We start from the raw sequence: 23586 nt of genomic DNA on the forward strand, positions 1-23586 counted from the left end.
CAGCAATTGCACTACTGGGTATTTACCACAAAGATATAAATGTAGTGATCCAAAGGGGTACGTGCACCCCAATGTTTATAGCAGGAATGTGCACAAGAGCCGAACTATGGAAAGAGCCAGGATGTCCATCGACAGATGAATGGATAAAGAAGAGGTGGTATATATACACAATGGAATATTATGCAGTCATCAAAAAAAAACCCCAAATCTTGCCATTTGCAGCGACATGGATGGAACTGGAGCGTATTATGCTAAGCGAAATAAGTCAATCAGAGAAGGACATGTATCATATGATCTCACTGATATGAGGAATTCTTAATTTCAGGAAACAAACTGAGGGTTGCTGTAGTGGTAGTGGGTGGGAGGGATGGGGTGGCTGGGTGATAGACATTGGGGATGGTATGTGCTATGGTGAGTGCTGTGAATTGTGTAAGACTGATGAATCACAGACCTGTACCTTTGAAACAAATAATACATTATATGTTAAGAAGAAGAAGGAGGAGGAGGAGGAGGAGGAGGAGGAGGGGGAGATAGAAGGAAGGGAAAAATGAAGGCGGGAAATCGGAGGGGGAGATGAACCATGAGAGACTATGGACTGAGAAACAGACTGAGGGTTCTGGAGGGGAGGAAGGAGGGGGAATGGTTAGCTTGGTGATGGGTATTAAAGAGGGCACGCATTGAATAGAGCACTGGGTGTTATATGCAAACAATGAATCATGGAACACTACATCAAAAATTAATGATGTAATGTATGGTGATTAATATAACGTAATAAAATAAAATTTGAAAAAGGCAACTTTTCAAAAATTGTAATTTCAAGGATATATATGTCCAATATCAACTTAGTCTTTAACTTTGTGGAATACACTGAGAATAGTCAGTTTAGAGGCACCTTGAGTCTTTGAACTCTCCTTAACAAACACACCATTATCATCGATCACCAGGACACTGGTCATAAAATTTCTTTCTGACCCAGTTCTATTTAAATATGTAACTCCCATGACTCCACTATATGCAACTACCCTTCTGTTTATAGATTATGTGGCTGAAGGAATAATCTATATGCTTTCCATATCTCTTATTTTTGAGATTCCAACTAGGCATCAAAGTAATAGGATCAAAATTCATAACTACCCTTTTTATAAATAGGCATGTTTTGAAATACTAAGAGCAAATCAAATTCTGGTAAATTAAAACATGTTGGGAAAAGCTTGAGGATGACTTGATATTCAAAAGAACCTCACTGAGAAATCAAGTCATAAAGAATCCTTTCAAAATGCAAGCAAGCACTCCAAGGTAATTATATATGTAGAAAGATATTATAACTTAAGATGTTTAATATGTACATATAAAGCCAGTTAATTCATCAAACTGATGCAATCACATTACATGAAAGCAAACTAAGACCACCATTTTGCTGTGTAGTAACTAAGTCTCTTACTTTGCTTTGAGATGATGCTCCTGGTTACTTCTTTCAATAGTACACATGGTCACTGCACTTGGACTTGATAAGCACAGCTGGCGCCAGTTCATAGGGTTAAAAGTCATCTGGCTTACATCCATACCAGGTTGTGTCTTCTTGCACAAAATAACACCTGATTCCCAGTTCCTTAGAGGGAAATTGTGTTTTGTAAAAAATAATTCATTTGAATTTCACATCTTGAGAACATTTATCTAATTATTTGAAAACAATTTACATAAATTAAGCCTTAATTCACAATACATTTAGTCCATGATGTTAAATATAAAATTTATTAGTAATTACACTTATCATTATACTGTACCCTTCTAAGAAAGCAAAATAACTATGTGCTTTTAAAATATTACTCTGTCTCAACTAACTTTGACAAAGCAGGAAAGAATATCCAGTGGAAAAAAGACAGTCTCTTCAACAAATGGTGTTGGGAAAATTGGACAGCCACATGCAGAAGAATGAAACTGGACCATTTCCTTACACCATACATGAAAATAGACTCAAAATGGATGAAAGACCTCAATGTGAGACAGGAATCCATCAAAATCCCAGAGGAGAACACAGGCAGCAATCTCTTTGACCTCAGCCACTGCAACTTCTTGCTAGACACGTCTCCAAAGGCAAGGAGAACAAAGGCAACAATGAACTATTGGGACTTAATCAAGATAAAAAGTTTTTGCACAGCAAAGGAAACAGTCAACAAAACCAAAAGACAACTGACAGAATGGGAGAAGATACTTGCAAAGGTCTTATCAGATAAAGGACTAGTATCCAGAATCTATAAAGAACTCATCAAACTCAACACCCAATCAAGAAATGGGCAGAAGACATAAACAGACATTTCTTCAAAGAAAACATACAAATGGTCAACAAACACATGAAAAAATGCTCAACATCATCCAGCATCAGGGAAATACAAATCAAAACCTCAATGAGATACCACCTCACACCAGTCAGAATGGCTAAAATTAACAACTCAGGAAACAACAGGTGTTGGTGAGGATGCGGAGAAAGGGGAGCCCTCCTACACTGTTGGTGGGAATGCAAGCTGGTGCAGCCACTCTGGAAAACAGTATGGAGTTTCCTCAAAAAGTTGAAAATAGAGCTACCGTACGACCCAGCAATTGCACTACTGGGTATTTGCCTCTCATGGCTAATCTCTGGTTGCCATCATTATGCTCTCTTAATTAAATCTTCAAGTCTGCCATATTTTCTCTGACCTCATGGCATTTGCACATCTTTCTGCTGCTTAGAATCCTCTTCCTTATCTTCTTCACAGGTTGGTTCCTACTCATCCTTTAAGTACTGTTATAGGTTGAATTGTGTCCCCCCAGATTTATATGTTGATGTCCTAACCCTCAGTACCTCAGAATGTCACTGTATTTGGAAATAGGGTCTTTACTAAGTTAAATGAGGTCATTTAGTGTGGTCCTACTCTAGTAGGATGAACATCCTTATAAAAGGAAAGGGGAAATTTGGAGACTGATCCATATACAAGGAGAACATCATGTGAACATGAATCCAGTTATTCACAAGCCAAGGAGAAAGGCCTAGAACAGATTCTCCCTCATAGCCCTTGAAAGAAACCAACCCTGCTTACACCTGGATCGTAGACTTCTAGCCTCCAGAACTGTGAGACAATAAATTTCTGTTGTTTCAGCCATTCAGTTTGTGGTACTTTGTTAATGGCAGCCCCAGCAACTGATGGATTGATTAGTTAATCTATCCATCAGTAAGTGAGTGGATAAACAAACTGTGGTATATTCATGCCATGGAATAGAAAGCAATGAACTATTGATACATACAGCAGCATAAGCAATTTCAAAATAACTATGCTGCATTAAAAAAGTAATTATGCAGCATAAAAGACAGACAAAAAAAAAAAAAGAGTCCATAATGGATGACTCCCTGTATATAAAATTCTAGAAAATGCAAACAAATCCAGAGTGATAGAAAACACATCAATGACTGCCTGGGGGCTGGGGCTGAGGGATGGGGCAAGGGTGGTGTAAGGGTGTGTGTGGAAGAGCCAATAAGGAAGGATCAGAAAGGGGCACAAGGAAACTTTGGAGTGACAGATATATTTATTATCTTGATTATGGTGATGGTTTCATGGATGCGTACAGAAGTCAAAACTTATCAAATTATATTCTTAATATATGGACAGTTTTTTTGTCAATTATACCTCGATAAAGCTGTTTTTTAAAAAAAGAAACTGCATAAACTAAATGTGGTTCTCTGAACCTAGATTATATTTTTGGATAAGAAATGCTTGTGTGTAAGGTGTATCTTCAATCATTCCTGAAACAGTTTGTACTTCCCCTTAAAAGAAAAACTCCCCCCGTGAGGGAGTTTATATTATAGATGGAAGAGTGAGTACAGCTTTGAGGTTGGCCCTATGAAATGACCCAGCAAAGACCACAGATGTGTCTTATCCATAGGTATTTCCTATACAGCTGGCAAATGAGGTATAATGTTCCACTCTCTGAACATATAACTGTTCTAATGTCTCTAAAAACAATTACTTCCAGCTTAGCTCTGATAGAGAGTACATCTTAATTTCATCATTAGTGGAAAACAGGCAAACCACTCAAAGCTACCATTTATTTGAAGGAATGATGAAACTTTATACATTTGTTTTCTTTACCCAATAAGGTAATATTATAACACATCAACAAAACGATAATTTTGCTCTCATATAGCTTTTGCCCTGCCAAATTGTATGCCTAGAAGTAGCAACTATATTCAACCTTCTGATCAGGACTTCTATTCCTTCCATTTTTTCCTTGTTCCAGATTTTTCACATCTATGTCTTTTAATACAATCCAGAAGGACAAGATTAAAATGTAATCCAATGAAAGGAATTCTGCAGCATACTGTTAACTTACCAAAGGGCCAGTTCAAATTCTGGGAGAGAGGAGTAACTAGCCAGGTAGGTGCCACAGTAACTGAATGAAAGTAAAGTGTAGTCCAGAAGAACATTGCCTAAAATATAGAATCCATTACAAAGATTTAATTATCGCGTTTAGATTAACTGGTCTTACAGTTTATTTACCTTAGCTAATGATTTGCACATAATTCAAAAGCATTTAGCTCTTGGAATAGCACATCTCCTAGCTGATTTCTAAGACTATGAACAGAAAGCTAAAAGCAAAGTTAAGATTCTTTTTTAAAAGACATTAGAGTGGGGCACCTGGCTGGCTCAGCCGGTAGAGCATGTGGCTCTTGATCTCGGGGTTGTGAGTTCAAGCCCCATGTTGGGCATAGAAATTACTTTTTTAAAAAAAGAAAAAATTTAAAGATATTAAAGTGAATTAAGACCATTAGGTCACTGTCTCTAGACTTCAATCAAAACTGAGTGTACTGTATCATGTATGTCCCAGTGTGATTTGAAATGACCCAGAAGGATTACGTATTCCATAAATATATGAAACATTGTAATTAGGAAAGTTATTCAAACAACTTTAAATACTTTGGGGTGTTGTAATCATCCTAGGTTACTTCCAGATCTCTATACCTTGGGCCACAGCTGGCCCTTTGTTTAATATCTTCCAGTTCTTGGAACAATTATAAAAAGTTCTTTCTCATTTGTCCCTGTAGTTGAAGACATGAAACATAACTTTAAAAGTCTTAGTAACAACGTGTTTAAAATGTGCATCGTGAGGATGCTTCTGCCCTCCTGCATATGAAGATCTGATTTCCCCTCTATCTGCTGTTCTTCAGTGTGGTTCCATAGGTACCAGATCTACCTTCTCCCATGTCTGTCTTTTGACATGAATAAAAAAAAATGCTTTACAAGAAAATATATCCTCTGTAATCTCACTACCAAATCCAGTAAATTTCTGGTATTTTCTTCTGTGCTTACTTGTAAATATACATTTTTTCTTTAAATATAACTTTGAAAAAAATATGCTGCTTTTTATAGCTATAACAATCATGGATTAAATATTATATAAAACAATTCATTTAAAAGACAGGTCATACAGTCTTACTCCTATTGTTTACATTACACTGAGCATTTTATCATTAATAATTCTTCAAAAATGTGATTTTTATGTTTATATAATACTCCTTTGTGAGATGTTTTAATTTATTTAACCATATTCATATTACTAGAGGTGTAGGAAGTTTCCAATCTTTTGCTATTATGAGAGTGCTTTTAACTCCTGCGCATACAAATCTTTTGACTATATTTCTGATTTCCTTAAAATTGAATTCTAGTTCCTCAACTGAGTTTAACTGAGTCAAATATGGTAATATTTACTTCCCAGAAAGATTGTTATCAATTATTCCCACTGTGGGGGATGGGCTAAATGGGTGATGGGCATTAAGGAGGGCACTTGTGATGAGCACTGGGCGTTACATGTAAGTGATGAATCACTAAATTCTACTCCTGAAACCAAAACTACACTATATGTTAACTAACTGGAATTTAAATAAAAACTTGGAAGAAAAAACTTATTCCCACCTTCAGCAAAAAAGTGTGCTACCAATTTCACGGCACTCTGCCTAGCAGTTATCAGCTTTAAAAAGTCGTGATCTTGATAAGCAGAAAAACCTCATCTTGGTTCAAACATCAAGCTTTTAAAAGGATGTTGAGATAGAATGTTATTGATGATTGTGGTCATCTGTAGTTTTGTGGTTTGGGCAGTTACTTTTTCCGTTGTTCTAATGTGATGTTTGGTTTTTTTCTTATTGTTTCATAAACATTCTGAAAATACTTGGTCATATTTGTTCCAAATATCTTCCTCAGTTTATTTTTTGCCTATTAATTTTTCATAGTATTTTTGATGTTCTTAAGTTTTAAATTTGTATGTAATCAAATATGTCAATTTTTCTATTTTTAATTTTTTCCTTTGTGTGAAAAATTCTTCCCCATTCTGAAATTGTTTAAATATTCTACCATACTTTCTACTTTTCCAATAGGTTTGCTGTTTATAATGAACTCTTATTTTTGTCTGACATATGTTTTGATGTAGAGTATAACACGAATATCTAACTTGATACTTTTGTTCAAATTGTTTTTTTTTCTTTTTGATGTCTGATCTATTCATCACTCTTAGAAAATATCATTTTTGACTGGACTCAGACTTAGAGGTAGAAGCTCTGAGAGGACAGCCTCCGTCTCTTGGCAATTGGTTCCTGGCGTTTTTCTTAGGCCTCCTTCATTCTCTTGGCCAAAAGTTTAGCATATCCTGCAGCCCTTATTTTTCTTAGTGCGCTGTTTCTTCAAGGCAATAATACACCAACGTTTGTGCTGGAGGACATGTGGAGTAACAAGACACTAAATCTTAGGCGCTTTGGTTCTAGGTTTCTTACCTTCTTTGTTTAGGGGTTTTCTCACAACATACTGGCAGACATCATCCTTAGAGAGATTGAAAAGTTTGCAGATTCTGTTGGCTCTTTTGGGCCCCAGACGATGAGGCACAGTAGTATCAGTGAGTCCAGGAATATCCTTCTCCCCTTTTTTTTACAATGACCAAGTTGAGAACACTGAGATTGGTATCCACAGTGCAACCCCAACAGATTTGCGCTTTCTCTCTCTAGTCCTCCTTGGTCTATAGCAGGAATGCCCCTCACTCAGCAGCAGGCGGACACGGCCATGGGTCAAGACACCCACCCTGCTTCATGGGGAAGCCTTTTTGTCATTACCACTGATTCGGACCACATAACCCTTCCATTCTTCACCCAGAGCGTCAGCAGCAATTTCTGTGGCCATACGCTTCTCATAAAAGGTACGAAGTTTGCATTCATTGTCCACTTCAATGAGTTTCTGGCAGCCGGTAGCTGGGAAAGTTATGTTCGGCTTCATCCTGAAGCAGCCTACCACCTCCGAGGCACCACGAAAAAGAGCACAAATTGTTTTTTTTTTTTAAGGTTTATTTTATTTATCTAAGTAATCTCTATACCCAAAGCGGGACTTGAACTCATGACCCTGAGATTAAGAGTCGGATGTTCCATTGACTGAGCCAGCCAGGCATCCCTCAAATAATTTTCTTAACATCACTATTTAATTGTTAAATAATCTATATTATCTATTTTGGGGATGAGGAGAGAGTATACTTAGCTTTTATATATTCAAGCCTGTCCCCAATCTTCAACTCTTCCACTGATGTGGTGAACCCTGCACCAATACTACACTCTTAATCACTATAGAATAATATTAAAAGGACCTTCTGTCTTACCATCATTCTCTTTCCTATTTTCCTATTCTCTACTTTTTGTTGTTCTAGATGAACTTTAGTATCATTTACATCCTCCTTGCTCTCTGAAACATGACAAACTTAGGAATTATTTTCTGTGAAGAACTATATAATAATTAGGCTTTCCATCCAGGAATATGTCTGTATATGCTTAAATATTTTAAATCAATGATATTCTTGTAGTTTTCTTCGCCTGAGGTCACTCACATTTCTTCCTGAATCATTTCTAAGTATTTAAATCTTCTACTAATCGTGTGGGTATTTTGAAACCAGCATCTTACAACATTCTCTCATTAGTCCTAGTAGGACTATTGCATTTCCATAATCTTCTTTTCCATAGATATACTTTTTCTGTTCCATATTTTATTGCATTGGCTAGAAATTCCAGGTTGATACTAAATAACTGTGGTAACAATAGGTATCCTTGATGACTTAATCATCATTTTATTGTGAATGCCTTTAGAGTTTCATTATTTAATATAAATGTTGGCTACTGATTTGAATTAACTCTTAGTTGCTTGGACAGGGCTATAGTCACATAAGCAAACTGAGGAAATTTTAAAGATGAAGAGTAATTACAGTCCATATAGACAGTTACCAATGTATGAACAAGTTTCACCTTAAAAGTTGTTTTAATATGTTGAGAATACAAATTTCCCCACAAATAAAATGTTACACATTATAGATGAACTCCCTGGCTTAACCCAAAGACTTATTTGACCCATAAGCCTAAATAACTAAGACTAGCCTCAAGCTCTCCTGAGCTTTCTAACCTTGATGTGTTAAATGAGGGAATGAATCATTAGATGGAAACGCCAGTAGATGTGCAGCAGCCCATTGTGGGTCAGCTGTATCTATGAATAAGTGAATAATAATAAATGGTGGGTAACAGTGATTGACATATATATGTGCGTGTGTCACATTGACATATCAATTATATGTGTCAACATGACATATATAATTGATATATCAAATATATATACATATATATATAATTTCATTTATTATCACTACAGCCTTAACAGTAGATCCTACCATTGTCCCCACGCCTAAGGAAATTGAGACTCAGAGACTTTAGAACTTGTATGCTATCAATTTACTTGGATTTTCAATAAATCATCAGAAAAGAAAAAAAAATCTTCTGAAAAAACACTAAACTGCATTTAGTGCTGTAAGTCTTCTAGCCCAGCGCTTCCCAAGTTTAATGTACATATGAATCACCCAGGGAATCTTGTTAAAATGCAGATTCTGATTCACTAGGTCTGGGGATGGGAGCCATTTCTGCATTTATAACAGGCATCCTAGGTGACGCCAATGCTGAAGGTAAACAACCACACACTTTGAGTAGCAAGGCTGTAGCCCACTTAATTAAATTCTCTGTGATCAGCCTGATTCCCTCTTTAAAAATGTGTATTATAAAAAACAAAAATAAACATAAAACACCCTTCATTTATAAGAACCAGATTTGGTCACATAACAAAACCCTTTAGTTATGGCAGATGAAGAGTCTTGCAGGTTACCTTTCAATTTGTTCCTTCTGGTCAATCCAGGAAAGTTGTATATGTAGATGAGAGGTCTTAGCCTCCGGTCAGAAAAAGCCACAACTTCATAAGGAACATTAGTTGCCACGACACCCACAACTCCATTCATACACTGCAGTACAGTCTTTTTCTTGGTTTCAATATTAATAAATATTACAAAATTCCCACAAGGGTAGCAGATGGTGCTGTCATTGATAAACTGAACATTCTGCTTAGGGAATCCTTGGACCCATCTTTGGGGGAAAAAATATGTCACCATCAATATAAAACATTTCAAATACTTTTTTTTAAACAAAGCAAACAAAAAGCCATCAAAATATTTGAAACACATCTATTCTATCTTCACCCCCTTTCTGCCCAAAACAATCTCTAAGATAAAAGAATACATAGGCTGGCTGTGAGACCAGTTTGGGTCCAGGCACTATAGAGATTTAGTCTTAGGTCTTAACAGCCTTCTTCAGAGAACTTTTTCAGTGAAGCAAATCCTCCGATCAAACCTGAGAAAGTCTCAGAAGGATTTCTGGGGTCTGAATACTTGGAAAAGAAAAAGTAAAAATGACAGAGAGAGAAAAGAGCCTGATCTAAGAGAAAACAGGGTGTATCCTGGGCCGTTCTATTATCTTTGTTTTGATTTTAAAAATAAGCTTTAAAAAAACAACTTTGAATCGGGCAGCCTGCTTTGTGGTTGTGAGCCAAGTAGAAAAACTGTTTCTTTACCACGATGAAGGGTGTATAGCTGTTATTTTAGATCTAAAAATACAGATAAATGCAGAAAGTAAATGGAATTAAGTCAACATGAATAAAAAGGTTAGAACACAAAAGGAATGTATTTTTAAGTAAGGAATGTGTGGTGGGTGTATCCTTCGGAAGGAGAGTCTGATTCTACTTTTATTTAAATACTAAATTTGTGCTTAAAGATGGTGGGGAAGGAAAGAGAAGGACACTAGTTTGGTGAGAGACTTCCACGGCCTGGAGAGTAGAGCCGGGGCCGGTGGAAGAGGCTGTATGAAACTCTAAAATGCGGAAGCAAAGAAATACCCCTTTTATCTGTGCAGCTCTTTATGCTTTTCAAAGACCACTCAAAGTGCAAATAAATCCAAAGTTAGTGGATAGTGGTTAGAAGGAAGGGACTGACTGCCCTAACTTAGGGGGGGAAATCACCACAGATGACGAGGACAGGAAGGCAGGATGGGTGTGTGTGTGTGGGGGGGAGCTTATGTACGAAAGGTCAGGGGAAAACGGGGTACTGAGCCAGAAAGACGAGGCAGAAATGAGGAGAGGAGGTGAGCAACTGTGGATGCGTGACAGGGGTAGGGTCACAGAAAAGTGGGGGGAGGGGTGCAAACAGCTGGAGATGCGGTCACTAAATAGGGGGACGGGGGATGGAGACAAGAGGTCACACAGGGAGTCTGCAGGAAAGCGTTGGGGGATAAAGAGGTCCAGGTTTCCGGGAGAACGGGTCTAAAGAATAGGAGGAAGAAGAGGGTAGGGGGCGGATTAGGTCAGAAGGAAGTTTCCGGCAGACCCAAGTCCGTCGCCGGGCGGTGGACGCCGCACCTCACGGACAGGGACGCGCCGGCGGTGGCGTAGACGTTCTCCTCTCGCTCCCGGCCTTGCGCCATGAGCCGCGTTTCTCTCAGCGGGGTCCCGGGTAGGAAATGCCCGAGGCCGCCTCGAGTCTGCAGCCGTTACTCCAAGATCCAGCGGCGCCGACCGCAAAGCGTCCGCAGTTACCGCCGTATCTAGGAGACTGTAACCCCTGCTCCCATTGGTTCTGTCCTGTAGACCTGCTCGTCTCGAGCCTAGCGGATTGGTGGGAGCGCTGCCACGCCTCAGCCAATGAAAGAGCGGTGAGCGAAGCGAGGGGCGGGCCCCTCAGAGTGGGTGCTGGAAGGCCTACCCTGCGGCAAATAATGACAATATTAATAATATCAATAGCTGAGGTTAATATTGTGTGCTGACCACTCCAGACGTTGTTCCAAGCGCCACGCAGGCATTATTTCATTTAAGCTTCAAATCACTCATCAGCCCCATTTTACAGAGAAGCAAAGTAAAGTGGAGAGAAGCAAATTGTCTCCGGCTGCAAAGTCGAGTGGGACTTAAAGCCAGGCGTCATCTAAATCTAGAGCTCCAAGCCTTTAATTACTATATTACTCTCAAATGGGCCCACGGCGACTTCAAGGAGGCAGACAGCTTCAGGAAGTAACCGGGCTGAAAGGCCAACATCCTGTCCTTTCTTTCTTTTCCCTCTTATACTCTCTTTCCCCTCCCTCCCTTTCCTTCCCCTCTCCTCCCTTCCCTACCTCTCTCCTCCCTTCCCTACCTCTCTTGCCTGCCCTCCCCTTCTCTTCTTTAGGTCTCTCTTCCCTGTCTTGCCACCTTTTCTCCTTCTTTTCGTTCACAAATTTTACTGAGTATCTCCCAAGCATTTTTTTTTTTATTTTTTTAAGAGATTTTATTTATTTATTCATGAGAGACAGAGAGAGAGAGAGAGAGAGAGAGAGAGAGAGAGAGAGAGAGAGAGAGAGAGAAGTAGAGGGAGAAGCAGGCTCCCAAGGAGCAGGGAGCCTGACGTGGGACTCGATCCCAGAACCCTGGGATCATGACCTGAACCAAAGGTAGACGCTTAACCATCTGAGCCACCCAGGCGCCCCTCTCCCAAGCATTGAGCTAGTCACTTAAAACAAAATAACGAGCCAAACAGATAAAATCTCTTCCTTCTTGGAACTTAGAGACTGGGGGAGTCCAGAAAGGGGAGGATTGACGTCCATTTCACTGCACAAATACAGAATTATAGATTGAACTAAAAAGAAGAGGAGCATGATACTTTGAGTAAACATTTATGTTAAGGTCCTTGATGTGGGAAACAAAGGCAACAGAAAAATTAAATTTCCTTACTACTCACAGCCCATTGACAAGTCCTTGAAACAAGCAGAGTGACATTCTTCTAGGAACTCAGCTGCCTCAATGTTAATACTTTGCTAAGGGCAAAAGGCAATCTTAGCCTGACCCCCTGATCCTGTAAGTCTGCTTTAACATATAAAAATTCTTTTGGAAACTTCCTTTATCTTTACCCCCCCCCCACAAGATATGTGTTGGCAATCCCCCAGGCATATGACCCACTGATATAAACTTGAAGGGTATCATAACTAAGGTCTTATTGGACAATAATAAATGACCTTTTCCTAACAATAGCTAGCCCCCCTCAAGGTCCAGGAAACCTTGCTTCCAAATTCCTTAGAGACTTTTGCTATCCCTAACCCCCTCCCAACTTGAAAGTATATAATCGGCCACTCCTCATGACCCCGGTACAGCTCTTTCTGCCCACAGGTCTGCCCCTGTGCTTTAATAAAACCACCTTTTGCACCAAAGATGGCTCAAGAATTCTTTCTTGGCGGTCAGCTCTGGACCCCAACATCTTTCCTATATCAGTCCTCACCTAGTTGGAAGGGCAGTCAGATGATTTCTGCGTGCATGTGCCATTCTCACTGAAAGCAGAAGGATGAAGAGTGATTGCTGGGGCTGGCAGGGGTCAGGGCAGTAGGATGGGCAGAGGAAAGTTTTTGTAAAGGTGTTAAGACCGGACAACAGATTGGATGAACTGGGAAGGGTAGTGTGATTGGAGCAGAGGGAGATGAGAAGAAAATACTGAAGACCAGGCTAGAGAAGGAGCCATGGGTCAGGTAAAGGCCAAGTTGAGAATTCTGGTTTTTCTCCCAAGAGCCAATGCAAACACATTAAATAATAGGAAAATGACATGATCAAATTTATGTCTATAAAAGATTCTGGCTGCAGGAAGATTACCAACTGGCCAGCAGAGTAGGGAAAATAAAAGTAGGAAGTTCTGTTAGGAGCCCGTTTCATGGTCCTAACAAGGGGACAAAGGCAGGGTTTTCAAGCTCACCACTATTGGCATTTGAATCTGAATTGGAGGATTCGTGGGGAGCCCCATGCAGGATATTTAGCAGCATCCCTGCCAGTAACACCTCCACAGTTGGGACAATCAAAAATGTCCATGGACATTGCCAAACATCCATTGGGGTCAAAATCACCCTTAGTTGAAAACCACTGATCAGTTAATGTATTAAAAATTATGTTAGAAGGTGAAAATCTATAGGATTTGGTGGTGGACTGATAAAGAGGGATAAATGAAAAGGAAGAATCAAGGATGGTTTTGGATTTCTGATTATCACAGTCAGAGATAGTGGTGCCCTTCACTGAAACAGGGTGAAGAAGGAAAGGAGACAGGTGTTTCTCTCTAAAGAATTTTTTTTTCTGAAATATGAGTGCCCAACACATGCAGTGCTTAGTGTTAAAGAACTGCACAGAATTGTCTGACAAAATCCCACATTTCTGAGTCACAGAGAGAAGTGGCATGAAGAAAAGTCAAGCTTTCCCCTCCGCTACTTCCTAAACCCTGGGCAGCTTCCTGTTGCCACTCCCTCACTAGTTGGTTAATTTGTGTTTTGACCAAGCCCTCCTTCCAAACATACCTTTAACCACAACCTGAGCATCTTAAAGCCAACAGCAGAGAAGATTGTGATGAGGCAAATCCTGCCACTGCTCCCAGGGTAAGTGGTAGAAAGAGGATATAAGGTAGGCAGGAAATGTGTACTCTGGAAAAGAGATACTGACCAGGCTGACCTCAGGCATGATCCTAGAAATCTGAACTTGCCCAGTGCTAGAGCACAAGAGGAACTGAATGGAATCAAATTGGAAAAAGCCATCTTACGGCTATCTTACTTCATGAAACCTGACTGGGGTTTAGATGAAAAGGTCTCCAGCTGGGTTTCTGGGATATCTGTTGTTGATATTCAGGAGGAGATGCCCTGATCTCTGCACCATGTGAGTTGCAGGAAGATGAGTGGCCTTTCTTAGTCTGGAGGGGGAAATACTGATCATATCAGAGGATGGACTGGTAGGGAAAATTCAGGAAAATCTGTTCCAGTGCTCACTCTGAAAGATTTACAGATAGTAGAAGCAAAAGTTTCCTCTAGAAACAAGTTCTTTCTCTAATCAGTGACCTGTAGGAGCAGCCCTAAGCATCCTAAGGTGATAACCAGTATGCTCTACCATTTTTGGGAAGCACCCAACCCCCCTAAACACAATCTACCCCTCTCAACTCCCTTTCTCCTTGCAAATCTGCACCCTATCACCATTAGACCAGTCCTGGACAGCATAAGCCTAATTCTCAGCATTAGGTTTTAATCTTTGTAGGAGAACTCAGCTCAATGCCTCCAAAGAACAGTGGTCAATTCAAGTTCATTGAACCCTAAAGCCAAAACCTGTCCACAACCAGCCACAGAACAAAAAAATGCTTATGTCCCACTAAGAGATTATTTCACTCCCGGCTTCTCTTAGGTCCCGATCAAACTCCATGATATCTGAAAGATGAATTTTCACTAAGTTTTTCACCCATCAACTAGGTTTTCTAGGACTATTTAAACGTCCTACACGTTTACACAGCATACTGGAAAACATTTCATTTAGTAGATGAATAAATGACCTCTAGTGTATTAGCTAATTATTTGCTTTTTGTGAAAGGTAGCAATGTTTATAAGAAAAGTTGAAAAACCAAGAAGTGAGCATTGTTTCTCTGGGTAAAAAGAAGTGTAAATAATGAGTGTTTTTAAGGTAAAGGAATAACCATTTGCAATAGGCAGTACCTTCTTATTCTTTGGTAGTTGGCCCATTATATAATAGTGGATGATAATAAACCACAATTTATTGAGCTCCTATTATGTGTTGAGAACTTAATAAAATCTGGATCCTCCCCATAACCATGGTGCAGAGGAAACTGGGGCTCAGAGAGTTGAAATATGTAACTCAAGTTGACATATTTAGTTCTGCACAGATTTCCTCTCTGCTCAGCTATAATAACAGCTCTTAGGCCGCTACTCTGTGTCTGCTACCATTTAAGAAATATGTATTATTTTATCCCTACTGCATAGACAGGGAAACTGAATCTCAGAAAAGTTAAGAATTTTGTACAGGCTATCACAATCTCAAATGGATATGAACCCGGGTATTTTTTTAAAAATTTTTTATTGTTATGTTAATCATCATACATTACATCATTAGTTTTTGATGTAGTGTTCCATGATTCATTGTTTGTGCATAACACCCAGTGCTCCACACAGAATGTGTGGAGACCTCTTTAATACCCATCACCAGGCTAACCCATCCCCCCACTCTCCTCCCCTCTAGAACCCTCAGTTTGTTTTTCAGAGTCCATCGTCTCTCATGGTTCATCTCCCCCTCCGACTTACTCCCCTTCATTCTTCCCCTCCTGCTAACTTCTTCTTTTTCTTTTTTCTTAACATATGTTGCATTATTTGTTTCAGAGGTACAGATCTGTAATTCAACAGTCTTGCACATTTCACAGCGCTCACCATAGCACATACCCTCCCCAATGTCTATCACCCAGCCACCCCATCCCTCCCACCCCCCACCACTCCAGCAACACTCAGTTTGTTTCCTGAGTTTAAGCATTCCTCATATCAGTGAGGTCATATGATACATGTCTTTCTCTGATTGACGTATTTCACTCAGCATAACACCCTCCAGTTCCATCCACGTCGTTGCAAATGGCAAGATCTCATTCCTTTTGATGGCTGCGTAATATTCCATTGTGTATATATACCACATCTTCTTTATCCATTCATCTGTTGATGGACATCTTGGCTCTTTCCACAGTTTGGCCATTGTGGACATTGCTGCTATAAACATTGGGGTGCACGTACCCCTTCAGATCCCTACATTTGTATCTTTTGATCCCGGGTATTTTTAATTGTCTTAAAGAGCCCTTCTTTCCAGAGATGTGCAGACTTGAAATTTTAAATCAAACTGGGCATTTAATTTGAATTGAGTGTTTTTTTCTGGAAGAAGAGGAAAAATAGGGAATCCTTCATAATTCCCAGAAGTTTTAGAATAAAGAATATGGAATGAGGTTACATTTTTATGGCAATTCTGGGACAATTAGTAAAAATGGCTGAATGTTATTATTATGTGCATTTAATCTAACATTTTTGGGCTTTACTTTCACATTTCAAATATTTTTACAGTGTATGTAGAACATACCTTTATGATGTCATTTCTTGTCCCAAGTTGCTTCCTTGATCTTGATACTGAAATAACTACACTTTGTTGAAACATGGAAAGGATTTGTAACCAACATCCAAGTATATAATACACTGGATATACAGTGTTAGACAATGCTTTAAAGAAGATGACTAAGAAATTTAGTTAGTTTAAAGGGGAGAGGGGAGATTATCACATCAGACCCACCCTGAATTCCAAGGGAAGAATATAGACACCTGTAAGCCATTTATCTAAGTATTTTAAATGATTTATGAAACTTTAAAAGTCAGAACACAAATTACAAGAATGAAAATTAAAAATTCAAATCAGAATTTTAAAATAAAGCCAAAATTGTTATTTCATTTTTTATTTTAATTAAATCTTTTAAAATATTTTATATCAAAAATTGTCATTCTAATGTTCAATATCCATCTAGTCAAAGTAAAGAATTGGTGTTAGGCTCCAACATGTACGACCTATGTACATAAATAAACGTAGGCACAATAAGATTTGTATTGTATCGTAAAACATTCCTCAGTCTCATGTATTACTATTGCCAATGCCACACTAATTCATGAGAGCCCCCGGAACCACAAATTGGAACCCAAAAAGAAGTAAGAAAATAGTTACTTGGGACGCCTGGGTGGTTCAGTGGATTAAGTGCTTGCCTTCGGCTCAGGTCATGATCCCGGGGTCCTGGGATTGGGCCCCGAGTCAGGCTCCCTGCTCAGCGGAGAGCCTGCTTCTTCCTCTGCCTGCTGCTCTCCCTGCTTGTGCGCTCTCTCTCTCTCTCTCTCGCTGACAAATAAATAAATAAATAAATAAATAAATAAATAAATAAATAAATAAATCTTAAAAAAGGAAAATAGTTACTTGATTCTACTGGGAAAGGGTACTTAGTTATGAATGCAGTGATACATTCATACTCTCAGAAAGGAAGGACTACACAAATTTATTAATCTGTCTTTTCTCTTATGCAAGCATTTCTGCCACTCAGATCTCCCCTACAGTCTCTAAATAATTTCTGCCTCTGGTGTTAGCAGAAGTAACACAAACCTCACAGTGGTCAAACATAGAAAGTAGTCTGGTTTCCAGGACCTGGGACAACAGTGGAGAATTCCAGGGCAGGAAGAGGGTTTGTCATCAAGATAGATCTTTAGGGTCGCCAAGGCTCTGGGGGAATGTTGAACACTATCCTGCACCACAGAGGCATGGGCCCTCTGAAGCATGGGGTCCCTGGCTGGGGCACTCCTTGCGGTGTGTGTTCATGGTACTATGTTACATATGCTTGACAAACTATGTAATGAAAGATAAAATAATGTGGGAGAAAAACTTTGTAGGAGATGATGAAAAAGGAAAAACAGTGAAATTTGTAAGGAATATGATAAAAAAAAAAACATTACAGTGTAACAAAAGTTCGGGAAGTTACCCCTGCAGAAGGTACCTGGTTGTGGAGAGCATTGAGTTGGGTGGGGCAAGGCTTCTGAGGTCCCTGGGGTCTTAGATTCCCCCAGCAATTTTGCAGAACACAGGTCATCTCTGGATTCTAGCATGGACTTCATTTAAAGAAATCCAAGACAAAAACGGATCAATTTGCATTGTGCCATAAATGTCACTTAAAATAGCGCTTTAGGAGAGCATTAAGTACCAAGTTTTTGAAGACCATGGTTCAGCATCACTACATATTCAAAATTTGAGTTTGGATGTCCTTTTATAAAGCTTCAAGGTTCTGGGGTGCCTGGGTGACTCAGTTGGTTAAGCGTCTGATTTTGGCTCAGGTCATGTTCCCGGGGTCCTGGAATCAAGCCCCGCATCGGGCTCCCTGCTCGGTAGGAAGTCTGCTTCTCCCTCTCCCACTCCCCCTGCCTATGTTCCTGCTCTAGCTCTCTCTCTGTGTCAAATAAATAAATAAAATCTTAAAAAAAAAAAAGCTTCAAGGTTCATCTACATTAAATTCTTCATTGAAACTTCTTACAAAAGTAAAAGCTTAAAAGCACTAAAATCCACCAAAACATTCCATTTTATATCCTTTCATCTAACTTCCTTTCCATTTTCTTTGCCCAAAGGTCTTTCATACTCATGCTCCCTTAAACTAGAAGCAAGGAAACAGTGCTTTCCTAAAAATATACATTCTGCAGCCATATGTTTTTACTGGTAGAAACCTGGCATGACAAGTCTAGGATCAGATGCTTCATTGTAATCTATGACAAATCTGGAGTCCACAATAAGAAAGTGAGGGGGAAGTGGTGAAAATACACATTTGAGTTCAGATTATACTCTCAGAGGCTATGTGATTTAGAGAAAAGAGCCCCCGGCCTAAAAGTTCATGTTCTTATTATTACTTCTTACTGGGTATGTGATAACTGGAAAAGCTGAAACTTTCTGCAATTTAACTTGATGAGCTATAAAGTGAATCTGATATTTTCCCTGCTTGCCTTCACAGGATTATTTATGAAGATTAAATGAAATAATATATCTAAAGATGACTTTATATAAAATGTACAATATAGGCATATGGTTCTGTTACATAGTTGCAAGTCATTTCCCTCAGCTATTGAGCCTGGGAAGGAAGGTGATTTATATGCACACTGAAAGCTTGCAATGCATAGTGGGCTAATTCTAAGAAGGAAGATTATCAAGTTCCCTTAAATTGTTCATTAGCTTTGGTAGCACATATTTGTGTTCTAGCAATTTGTATGATCTGTTTACTAAGTTGTGACCAACAATTTTTTTAAATGAAAGAACATAGAACAGAAAATTTCACAAAGCATCCCACATGGTAGGGTAAATAATGCTTCAGGTGTGTCTGTGTGTGTCTGTGTGTGTGTGTGTGTATGTATTTTTATACTTGATCACTTTAAAAATGCATTTTTTCCTTAAAAAAAGTCAGTAAGTACTTTAGAGGTAAATATGATCAAGACATACTAGATTTCATAAAATCTCAGATAAAATAATAAGGGGGAAATCTGCCAAAAATTTACAAAACAATCCTTTCTCATCACTCAGAATTTTTATTTTATTCTTATTGAAAGTGTTCTTTAAAACTTAGATAGATTTTTATTGTAAAAGAACTGAAACTTATTGGGCCCCCTGAGTGGCTCAGTCAGTTAAGCGTCCAACTCTTGATTTTGGCTCAGGTCATGATTTCAGGGTTGTGAGATCAAGCCCCACATCGGGCTCCATGCTCAGCGGGGAGTCTGCTTCTCTCTCTCTCTCTCTCTCTCTCTCGATCCCTCTGCCCCTCCCCCAACTCGTGCTCTTGCTCTCTCTCTAAATAAATCTTTAAAAAAATAAATAAAAGAACTGAAACTTATTTAGAAATAGATTATTAACATATTACTCTTGTGGAAGTATAAAAAAGAAAATATAAGTTACATGAGTTGGGTTTTCCTACAACTTGTTCACTTTTACAATCCAGCTCTTTTGAATAATTTCTCAAGTCAGAGTCATAGGTGTTCATTTACCCCTACCTTACTTGCACCCCCCACCCCCTGCATTGTCCTCTGTGCCAACAAGAGCATTTCATTAATAATGGAACAAAGGCACTCTCTTATTTTCTCTGGGATTCTCTTTCAAGCCATTGACATCCATCCTGCAAGCTCAAGCACAAACAATAACATCCATGTCAGGACTACACCCAGCCTATAGTGATTTTAAGATATAGTCCAATTTTCAGAAGTGTTCAAAAGTGGAGAAATGTACAGCTTAGAATTGATGGAATATGGTAGTAGTTAAGAGATCAGACTCTGAAGTCAGTTCAGAATTGAAAAACCAGCTCCACCATTCAGATGTATGTTGCTATTGGAAAGTCACTTAATTCCTTTTTTTTTTTTTAAGATTTTATTTATTTATTTGACAGAGAGAGACATAACGAGAGAGGGAACACAAGCAGGGGGAGTGGGAGAGGGAGAAGCAGGCTTCCCACAGAGCAGGGAGCCCAAGGCGGGGCTCGATCCCAGGACCCTGGGACCATGACCTGACCTGAGCCGAAGGCAGACACTTAACAACTGAGCCATCCAGGCGCCCCGGAAAGTCACTCAATTTCTCTGAGTTTCCTCATCCATGAGATGGTAATATTAACAGTATTTCTTATTCAATTTAATTTTTATGTAATTCTTCGGGTTTAATTGAGAATTAAAAAATTTTCATGTAGAACGTTTAGTAGACACCTGGCAGGCAGTGTGCATTCACTAGATGAAATGATCTCTTACATGTTGTTTTACAATATTTTCATTTAACAATATATCTTGAACGTGTTCCTGCATCAGTTGATATAGACCTCAGTTGATATAGACCATCAGTTGATATAGACCAACATCATGCTGTTGGGGAGAAAAAAATTTTCTTTACCTTTTAAAATTCTTTTGGCTGGTCTAAGAATTATATTGACATGGGAAAGATTAATAGGAGAAAATCAAATTTAATTATATATGTTTGGAGAATCCACATAAACATGAGAGATTCCAAAGATAGTCAGGCAAAATGAGGTATATATGTCATCCTGAACTGAGGAGAAGGGGGCAGGGATCTGGGGCTTCAAAGGGGAGGAGAACTATTTACAGAAAGATGAAAAAGAGCAAATGCTTGGTAAACAAATGTTTGCTGGGCCATATAGAAACAGTATGACATAGAGGGAATTTTAACAAACAGACTTTGCTAAGTTTCTTTCTTTCTACCACACATAGTTTATATTATATTGTCATTTATGGTGATAGCTCCCTTCCTTGAACAGGTCATTTACCCAAATTCTTTTAGGTAGTTGGGGGGAAAGTCAAAGGTTCTTCTTGAGCCTTTTGTTTCTTAAAAATAATCAGGCTAAAATCCACATGCCAAAGAAACACATTTTGGGGTGGCAAATTTTTCTTCCCTACAATCCCTTTTAATAGGTTGTTTTTTTGTTTTGTTTTTGTTTTTTACCTGTTCTTTTCAAAATCAGTTTCTTAAATTAAAAAAATTTTTTTGAGATATAAGATATAAGAATAACTCAGACTATATGAAAAGTTTTTCAAATGAAGACAGTCTCCATCTCATTTCTTCTCATCTCATCCTTTCCTACCTCAATTCCATTGTCCAGAAGTCATTCCAGCATAAAAAACAGAATATAACCAATACCCTAGAAGCACTCCACTATGCCATGTGCCCTCTCTTTTTCTTTCTCTTCCTTGCCCCAGAGGTATTCATTCTTCTGAATTCTGTTTATTGCTCCTTGTTTCTCAATTCTACAATATATGCATGTGCCATAACTGACATGGTTTCATTCTGCATGTTCTTTTTTTTTTTTTAAGTAGGTTCCACACCCAGCATGGAGCCCCCATGCAGAGCTTGAACTCACAACCCTGAGATCAAAACCTGAGCTGAGATCAAGAGTCGGACTCTTGACTAAGCCACCCAGTGGGCTAACCCAGGCACCCCTCGTTTTGCAAGTTAATATATATAGTCATGCCATATGTATCATTTTGTGACTTGATTTTATGACTCAATCTTATGTTTTTGAGATGCATTTATGTTAATAGCTACTGCTATAGTTTATTAGTTTTCATTGCTGGATAGCTGGTCATTATATGAATAGACGAATACACCACAAATTATTTATTCATTGTAGTCTCAGTGTACTTTTACTAACCCCCCCTTCCTTGTTTTTTTTTTCTTTTTTTTCCTTTTTTGCCATTCAAGCTCCTTTCCTTATGAACCATTTATTCCTATACGGCTTCTTATTGTGAGGATTATAATGATTTTTTTGTTCACTTGGCCTCATTCTGGGTTCTACTAAATCTTTCACTCAATATTCAGCCTGTATTTTTCCATGGAATCTCTTTGATGAAGGTTGCTATGGACTGTCATAGAATGCTAATTTTGTAAGAAGACAGAGGCTCCTAATTTTTAAAGAAAATTTAAATATAACTAATTAAAATAATAACAAGAATGAAACACTTCATGTGACTCTTTTTTTTTCTTTTTTCTTCATGTGACTTTCAATATTCCTAACTCATTCTATAAAAATACCTTACTAATTTTAATTGATCATATACTAAAAAGTATAAAATTATTCAAATTACAGTCCTGATGTTTATAGGAGCATTATGGACAGTAGCCAAATTATGGAAAGAGCCCAAATGTCCATCAACTGATGAATGGATAAAGAATATTACTCAGCCATCAAAAAGAACGAAAACTTGCCATTTGCAATGACATGGATAGAGCTAGAGTGTGTTATACTAAGTGAAATAGAGAAAAACAAATACCATATGATTTCACTCATATGTGGAATTTAAGAAACAAAACAGGAGAAAGTAGGCGAAAGGGAAAAGAAAAGAGAGGGAAGCAAACCATAAGAGACTCTTAACTATAGTGAACAAACCGAGGGTTCACGGAGGGAGATGGGCGGGGGATGGGCTAAATGGGTGATGGGTATTAAGGAGGGCACTTGTTGTGATGAGCACCAGGTGTTATATGTAGATGATGAATCACTTGGGGCGCCTTCGTGGCTCAGTCTGTTAAGCGTCTGCCTTCAGCTCAGATCATGATCCCAGGGTCCTGGGATCGAGCCCCGCATCGGGCTCCCTGCTCAGCGAGGAGCCTGCTTCTCCCTCTCCTCCCCGCTTATGCTCTCTCTCCTTATCTCTGTCTCTATCTCTATCTCTCTCTCAAATAAATAAATAAAATCTTTTTTAAAAAGTGATGAATCACTTAATTCTACTCCTGAAACCAATATTACACTATAAGCTAACTACTTAGAATTTAAATAAAAACTTGAAACCAATCAAAAGACAAACAAAAAAAAAACAAGTTACATTCCTAAAAAGTCCTAAAAGAATTTTGTATCAAGTGGGTGTATATAGTCAGTAAAGACAGGTGGTACTTAGAAGGTAAGAAACTGTTTCTTGGACCCTTGGGTGGCTCAGTTGGTTAAGTGTCTGTCTTTGGCTCAGGTCATGACCTTGGGGTCCTGGGGTGAAGTCCTGAATCTGGCTCCCTGCTCAGCCTGAAGTCTGCTTCTCTCTCTGCCCCTCCCCCACCTTTCGTGCCCAAGATCTCTCTCTTTCTAAAAAAAGAAAGAAAGGAAAATTGTTTCTTATGACTGGGACCTCCAACTCTTGATCTTTAACCAACAAGATCAGTTCAAGTTAGTCCCCCTCAGGTTAATTATTGACAATTACAGTTGTAAAATGTGAAATACTGTGCCATTTCACCTATGGCTAACAGCAGTGTGTATTCAGATGGTCACATTATGTACACAAACACAAGGGCTTGGAGATGATCCACTATAATTCACAGCAGAATACAGGAC

At 38.8% G+C, this 23586-nt stretch overlaps 1 protein-coding gene across 5 annotated transcripts in view; it reads right to left on the reverse strand.

The window, feature by feature from the left end:
* The window catches only part of CFAP43 (cilia and flagella associated protein 43), a 184167-nt gene that overhangs the window by 97439 nt on the left and 63142 nt on the right, over positions 1 to 23586 (reverse strand). For 3 of the 5 annotated variants that reach the window (XM_027596566.2, XM_027596565.2, XM_027596563.2), the window contains exons 1-3: positions 9198 to 9641; positions 4363 to 4459; positions 1442 to 1609 (exon numbers count right to left, since the gene is read on the reverse strand). In XM_027596566.2, coding sequence (XP_027452367.2) covers positions 1442 to 1609; positions 4363 to 4459; positions 9198 to 9549 — 617 coding nt within the window. In that variant the 5' untranslated portion in view covers positions 9550 to 9641. Of the gene's footprint in view, positions 1 to 1441; positions 1610 to 4362; positions 4460 to 9197; positions 9642 to 10775; positions 10905 to 23586 lie in introns of those variants that run through there. The other 2 variants (XM_027596564.2, XM_027596568.2) reach the window with 2 other exon arrangements.

This window comes from Zalophus californianus, chromosome 15 (genome assembly GCF_009762305.2).
Source record: "Zalophus californianus isolate mZalCal1 chromosome 15, mZalCal1.pri.v2, whole genome shotgun sequence".
In the NCBI taxonomy this organism is placed as follows: Eukaryota; Metazoa; Chordata; class Mammalia; order Carnivora; family Otariidae; genus Zalophus; species Zalophus californianus.